At 46.7% G+C, this 7410-nt stretch overlaps 1 protein-coding gene and 1 long non-coding RNA gene across 3 annotated transcripts; both read right to left on the minus strand.

Annotated features, from left to right (window-relative positions):
- Positions 1-280: 280 nt before the first annotated feature.
- Positions 281-2448, minus strand: LOC133920650 (uncharacterized). Of its 2 annotated transcripts, XR_009910153.1 has the most exons (4): positions 2065-2448; positions 908-1018; positions 695-830; positions 281-623 (listed from the first exon to the last, which is right to left on the minus strand). It is a non-coding gene; the product is annotated as an uncharacterized LOC133920650 (long non-coding RNA). The 2 variants fall into 2 exon arrangements; XR_009910152.1 differs by having other exon boundaries at positions 908-2448.
- Positions 2449-4553: 2105 nt separating this feature from the next.
- LOC133920652 (cytokinin dehydrogenase 7-like) lies at positions 4554-6616 on the minus strand. Its single transcript, XM_062365250.1, has 3 exons — positions 5908-6616; positions 5351-5763; positions 4554-5259 (listed from the first exon to the last, which is right to left on the minus strand). The coding sequence occupies exons 1-3, from the start codon at positions 6518-6520 to the stop codon at positions 4663-4665; spliced, it is 1623 nt and encodes a 540-aa protein (XP_062221234.1). The 5' UTR covers positions 6521-6616; the 3' UTR covers positions 4554-4662.
- Between the last annotated feature and the right edge of the window lie 794 nt (positions 6617-7410).

The raw sequence follows: 7410 nt of genomic DNA on the forward strand, positions 1-7410 counted from the left end.
CTCTCAAATGCAAGGCAGTGTTTGGTTGATACCCTGAAATGATGCCTGAGTAGATAAGGTAGCCAGACAATGTTTGGCTTGTGATTGGCCTGATGTTCCACTCACCATTTGTTAGAAATGTGGTGAGGTTACTCCTTTTGCATTTGTTCATTTTTTATGGTAGAAGTGTGAAGTATTTAAGTATGAGAAATAAGAAGAAATGGAGTCAATTTTGATTGTATAATATATTACAACTCAAGTTTGTGCTTATACTAGAAAAGCAATAACACAAATAGGGAACCAACAAATAGGTAAGTATCATGGTTAACTGAAGCATAAGTCTTACATGTCATACAACACAAGAGAATGGTGGCATACACATGCTGAATTAATTTTACAAATTAGAACAAAGAGAATATTAGCGTTCCCTCCACATCAAGTCAGCTAGATGATCCCGTTTTGCCCCCCATTGCCTATTCTCATCTCCTTGACTGAAGCTAATCTAGATGACCTAGGCAATGAACTATACCAATGAGCTTCATCATATACGATGTTGTCAAGACCATTATCAAGGATCCAATTGTGTAGCACATAACATGATATCACAATCTTGACTTGGACTTTATACAGGAAGAACATCTTGCCTGCAAGAATTTTAAAATGATTCTTTAAGGTTCCAAATGCTCGCTCAACAGTTGTGCAAAGTGAGCAATACCTGTGATTGAACAACTCTTGTGGTGTGTGTGGTTCTCTCCCTCCTTCACACTCCTTCAAGTGGTACCGAACACCTCTATATGGTGGTAGTATACCAGGTCTTGTTGCATAACCGGCATCAACTAAGTAGTATTTGCCTGCACATGAGGTGAATATGTTTATTGCCCTATCAAACAAAATTGAACAGCTCAAACCACTAGGACTTTTTGCACACCTTTAGGCATTGGAATTCCATTTTATCTTTTGAGGGCAGCCTTGAGCACTACCGAGTCATGCGCCAAACCCTCTCATCTAGCAAGCACATAGGTAAACCTCAAATCAAAATCTACGACAACGAGCACATTTTGAGTTGCATAGGACTTATGGCCTCTAAACATGTTAACTATGTTATCATGGATAAATGCAAGGATGTGGGTGCCGTCAAGTGCCCCGATGCAATCCTATGGAAAAAGTTGTTACTATTCAAATGACTTAGGGATGAGAATTAGAATATAAAACAAATGTAACAAGAGATACCTTAAAATAGGGGTAGAATCGCCCGGGGCTTCTAGTTATCTTTGCATGGGTCTCTACAAACCTAAGCTTTATCATATCCTTGGCGAGATAGCATAAAGCTTTCAAGATCTCGTTGAAGTATCGACTAACTATTTCACTAGATCTCTTGACAAGCAATCCAATCACACGATTTCTCAAATTGTCGCCAACTGTGTGCAAGAACATAGCTAAATGTTCTTCAATCGAGACATGCATTGTGTCACATAGTAGACTAGCATCACGTAATTGTGAGGAAAGCTTCCAAAACACATCTTTCCTCATCCTGAGCTGATTGATACAATTTGTATCGGTACTTTTGTACAACTCATCTAACTTTGTTTTTCTTACCAAATCCCTATCCACCAACGGAGCATATTTCCTTGGAGACCATCTACTACGATTAGGCATACGTCGTCACCATCAGATAATAGCCAATACAACAGCTAGAACACCTAAAGTTTGAGTTCGTTGTTGTATAATATGATTAGCATGTTCTACATCCATTTGAGAATTAGATGATAGAAATAAATAAGAAACTCATTTTAGAAAGGATAACATAGAGTTTCATCACACTTTAAACTATTGAGACATTAGTATTTTCTATTAACTTATCTGAAATCAAAACCATGACAAAGATTATGAAATGTAACCAAGTTGCAAACTCAAAAAGCATAGTTCTACAATGCTAGATCAAGATGTTTTATTAGTACTAAACACCTGCATGCATACTCTGCTCTAATACTAAGCCACCTGCGCATGCATAGTCTGTACAGATCTTGATTTGTAAGGAACTAAAGCAAGGGGAAACAAGACTACAAAAGGGGATCTTGTTCTCACCTAGCTGCACCAGATTGTTGCAAACAAAGCTTTGGTGAAGTCCAATTTGCTGAATGAGGCAGGATCTAGGAAGAGGAAAAGAACGAGAGGAACAATAGGAGTAGCTACCACTGGATTTCAGCGATGAAAGAAGCAGCTAACCTCCAGATCTACATGCCAGAGTGAAATCTCGTCTGCAGCCATCGCCCCCATGGACCGGATTTGTGGGATTTTTCTCCTCTCATGAGAACCCTACGCAACAGATGAGGAGGGGAAAGGAATTGAGGAGGGCAAAGTGTTTGCTTTTTACACGAGAGATGATTATACTGAGGCAGGTAGGCGCATCGAGCTCAGGTGTTTGATTTTGTGTGCCTGAGTCTGGCAGCTGCTCCCAGGCAAATGGCATCAGGCAAAAATCGCAGGGTTGCAACCAAACAAGCTTCTGGCACCTCGCAGGCATGGGCTCAGGAGGCCAGGCAACTCGGTTGAGGGTGGCAACCAAACAGACCCATAGTTTCTAATACAGGATGACTTGCAATATTCATGATGTTATCTCTACTGACGTTTCGTTTTGTTGATGTCCGGCAGGAATACTTGATTAGATTATCCGGAATGGAATCTCAGTAATTTGAGTTCATGTGAGGTCAGAATAGAAACTGAATTAAACTAGGTATAAAGAAAGATATCACTCAGAAAAAAGATTAGAGACTTAAACTAGGTATAGAGAACAATATCAGGATATGTAAGGTTTAACTGAACTTAAATAATGTAAGATTATAAACTGGGAGTATGCATGAATGTTAAGAACTATATTTATGAGAAAACTGCTTAAATAGTCTCCACTAGTTGGTGGTGGACACCTCACCGATGTCTTTCCTAGTCTTATTTAGTGCAAGCTTGGTCAACGGTTGCAGTGGATGTTGTTTGTCAGAAAAAAATTGTATGCTTAACAAAGCAGATTCGTTTTCCCGGTCTCATGTTTGTTTAGGTTTAAGAAACTTCAATTTTTTCATTTGCATTATTGTGTTACATTTATACATCCGTATAAACTCTATAGTAAATTTCTAACGAAAATCATTTAGTAAAGAGAAGGAAAACTCGAAATGGGGGCAACCACAACTAGAATGCCTCATTGCCTCCTCTTTGGATCAGCATTCCCGTACAAGTTTTCTGCAATTGTGTTCTTAAAAAAAATAAAGGTAGAATAATCGAGTCAACCTACAATTGCGTGTCCTTCCAATCAGCGTTTCAGCATTCCGGCAAACGCTGGTTGGCTTCTACACCTAAGGTCATTTTCAGTAGGTATTTTAAAATTTTATTATCTATAATACTATTAAAATATTTTCTATTTTTTACATCTCCAGTAGTTACTATTTTCTACCTTTTATTATTAGGATTTCTCAAATCTATCAGGCATTTCTCTCTCCTCTAACGCCCAAATTCTACACCGCCCGATGTGCTTCAAGATTTGAGCTGAGACCAGCTCCTTCCTTCTTCACCGGCAATGGTGAGTTACTCTGGCGAGTTAGGGTTAGGATTAGGAATCTAGGGTTTTGTGGTTCCCCCTTCCTTCTTCTTCGGCAACGGTGAGTTACTCCGGCGAGTCGAGGTTGGGGTTAGAGATCTAGGGTTTTGTGATTCTCAGGCTTAGAAGGAGTTGTTGGAGAGGGAGGCTGGCCCGACGGTGGAGGTGGTTGGTGGGCGGTGCGGCGAGACGACAAGAGCATCGCTAGCCGGGGTGGTGGAGGACACTCGATGTAAAGGGTCGATGATCGGGGCATCAAAATGAGAGGGGTTAGCGAGGGAGCAGGCGGTGGAGGCGGGTCCGATGGCAGGGAGCCATCAGAGACGCGGTAGGAGGGTGGGGCGGGGGTGAGCTCGCCGATGGTGGGAGAGATCGAGAGGAGGTCGGGGAAGGAAGAAGAAGACAAGAGGAAGAAGAAAGTGGACAGTCGTTGGATCTAAACACTAGAAGATGATCCAATGGTCTAAAAACCGGATGAGAATTGGGCCAAAATTGCCCGAGTGGGCTATAGACAGGGTCTCTATTACTCTCTTTCTATGGCCTACAATCATCCTTTATGAATAGTGATAGAGATGTGAGAGAGAATCGACAAATATGCGGACAGGAGAGGAAATATGTAACATTGTAGCAGTAAAAAAGTAGTCTGTTGGAGCTCGTTTGCGGGACGCACGATGTTGTGTCAGGCATTGTAGCACACGAATCCGACTCCACTGGAGTTGGCCTAACAAGTCAAAAAATGACTCTATTAGGTCATATATATATATTGTTTTAAATAACACACGTTTTCAATACATACCTTTGATAAATATTTTTTATTAGAGTATATTTATAAAATCTAATGAATTTATAATATTATGAAAGCATTTAAAAAATCTACATATATGATTTTAAGGTTTTCAAACTAAACATTCTAAAAGCTATTGTTAGTTAAAATTTTAAAAGCTTAATCGAATTTTTTCTAAACTGATATATATTTATAACCGGAGGAAGAATGCGGAGATGGACTCCTACCTATGAAACACCTATCGTATACGTTCTACTTCTACATGCGAAGATCATTTCCCTCTGCTTCAGGATTGCCAAAAAAAGGCCAATCACGCAGACGCAATGCCAACGGCCTCCGCTGCCGATGGGAAAATCCTCTGCCCCGGCGACAGTATCGCGTGAGGATCATACGTTGCCTTCAGCTCGGCGATCCTGCCCCACTTGGCCCCGAAATGTTGCCGCCACCCTTCTTGAGACGTGTGGTGCGGCAGGTACTGCTTGCATCCGATGGCTGCCTGATCACAGAAGGCCAGCACCGACTCGTTGTCCCTCTCTAGCCGCTGCGCATCGTCCACGGACAACGCCGACCAGAGCAGCCCCACGGCGTAGAACACGTCCTCGCCGGCGGTCGGGGTCACCGCCGTCATCCGGCTGTCCCACCTGTCCTTGTTCATGGGGTACATGAGGATGACCCCGGCCGGGCTGCCGTCCCTGAGGAGGCCCTTGAATACACCGGTGTCGAAGTCGAGGATGCGTGACCCGGGGATGAAGAGGTTCAGCCATGGGTGCCGCACTTCCCACACGCCGGCTGACCGGAGCAGCCTCTCCTCTTGCCTCACGCGGTCGAGGAACTGCACGTACGTCACGTCCTTGGTGAACACAAACCCCGGCTCGAAGCTTAGTTGCTCTAGCAATGCCTCCATTTTCTGCAAGCAACCAGATTAATTTGAGACCTTTTCATCAAAAAAACGGTATGTTTATCGTAGCAACACAACTGAATTTGGTTGTAATTCCTACCTGGTCCACAGATGTAGCGGTGTCCTCATCGTAGTACATGGCGCCTTCAATGTAGTAGATTGCGCCGGACCCAGTCCGCGAAGCGAGCCCGGCGAGCCTATTGAGATCGGAGCCAGAGAAGAATGGCGTTGACTTGGGACCTTCGGCCAAGGACCGGTTGAGCTGGACTTGACCTTCCACGTAGTCGAACCCGGTTTCGCTAGCCCCATCTGTTACTGTTACGAGAAGCTCTTGGTCCTTGGTGAATGTGACCACGTCCGAGTAGGCGAGTCGGACCCAACGCACACGCGTTGGGGCCGGTTCGAGCTGGATCCGGGCCCGGGTTATGACCCCGAATTGACCCAATCCGCCCAGAGCCGCCATGAACAGGTCCGAGTTCTTGTCCCGGGAGCATGTCACCATCTCACCCGTTCCTGCATCATCGATAATTAATCATTAAGATGTGTTTATTACTCCTGATTAGTTCCCTAATTGATCATTAGCACTTGGTATTACTGTTGAGCATTAGTGAACAAAGCCAAGCCGAGCCGAGCCGAGCTGGAGTGAGGTGACGATACCGGTGACAACGTCGAGTTCGTGCACGTTGGCGATCTGCGGGCCGTGCCGGAACGCCTGCCCGCCGATGCCGGCGTTGGAGAGCGTGCCGCCCACGGTGAGGCGAAGGTAGTCCGTCCACGCGCGCGGAGCGAGGCCGTGTTTCAGCGTCGCGCGGAGGACGTCGATCCACAGCTGCTCGCCGCCGGCGTCGACGTACGGCTCCGCGCCGGCCGCGGACACGTTGATGCGCGCGCGGTGACCGCGCCCCAGCGAGCGCATGTCGACGACCACGCCGCCCGGGGCGAGCGACTGGCCGCGCCAGGAGTGGCCCTGCCCTCGCGGCGCCACGGGGAACGGCACCGGCGAGGAGGCCGAGAACCGGATGAGCTCAGCGATGTCGGTTGGCGTGGCCGGGTGGAGGACGGCCTCCGGCGCGGCCTCGACCATGCGGCCAAAGTCCGTCGAGGCCTTCGCCGTCGAGTTGCGGTCTGTTCGGATCCTCGACGCGATACCTATGCCGAACAGATCAGCAGGAAGGCCACTAGCCGCTGCCGGCAGTGTCTGGAGTTGGCCAGTGACGACGGAGAAGAAGCTACTAAGGATGGCGAATGGCAGGAAACTATTTCTTGCCATGCTTCTCTTGCTGTAGCAATGCACTTGGAGGTGATGAGATTGAATTGAGAGACTTGGCTGCTTAGGTGAGTAGAGACTACAGAGATGCTAGAAGGAGATTAGAGAGAGGCTAGAGAGAAATTGCTTGTGTGTTCTTGAGGTCAAGAACTCCCAAGGTATTTATAGGGTACCATTTGGCCCTGCAAAGTGCAGACGTTGACAAATGGAGGCATTGCAGAGCTCTGGGGTTGCTTCTGTTCTGAATATTTTGGAACTGATTGACTTTTCACAAAAGAAAAAGGAATATAACTGAACAATGACTTGGGAAAACACTTAGTTAATTGGTTCCATCTCCTGCTTTTGAGACGTTGACTTGTGTAGAGTATCTTGATGATTATTTATCACACCCGTATTCTTCCAGATAAAAAAAATCTTGAAAACTTATCTCTCACATACCCGTGATCCGAGGTCGCTCACTTCTCTACGCCATGCTGCACCTCCCATCATCGCGTGTCACAACCATCCTCGCGCCCCGCGCTCCCTCGAGCCCCGCGTCTCGCCTCGCGCCCCTCACCGTCGTCGTGCCCATACTGTCGCCCCCTATAAAGATGAACAGTACCATCTTTCTCCTCCCTCCGCACCGCACCATCTCTCTCACCTCCACCGCCTCCCTCACTCCTTCTCTGAGCACTACCGCCGCTGCCACATGAGGCCGGAGCGCCACCACCGTCGGTGAGCTCCACTACCACCCCTCTCCTCCCTTCTCACTCGAAGCCTTCAAATTCCCCAAATCCGAGCCATGTACCTTAGCCACTCCGTGAATCACCTCCACCATCGTGTAGATCTGACCATCCTTGCTCCGTTCCATCAGGCACCGGAGCCCACCGTCGCCCTCCGTCACCGGCGCGCCC

Source organism: Phragmites australis, chromosome 6, assembly GCF_958298935.1.
Source record: "Phragmites australis chromosome 6, lpPhrAust1.1, whole genome shotgun sequence".
Taxonomy (NCBI): Eukaryota; Viridiplantae; Streptophyta; class Magnoliopsida; order Poales; family Poaceae; genus Phragmites; species Phragmites australis.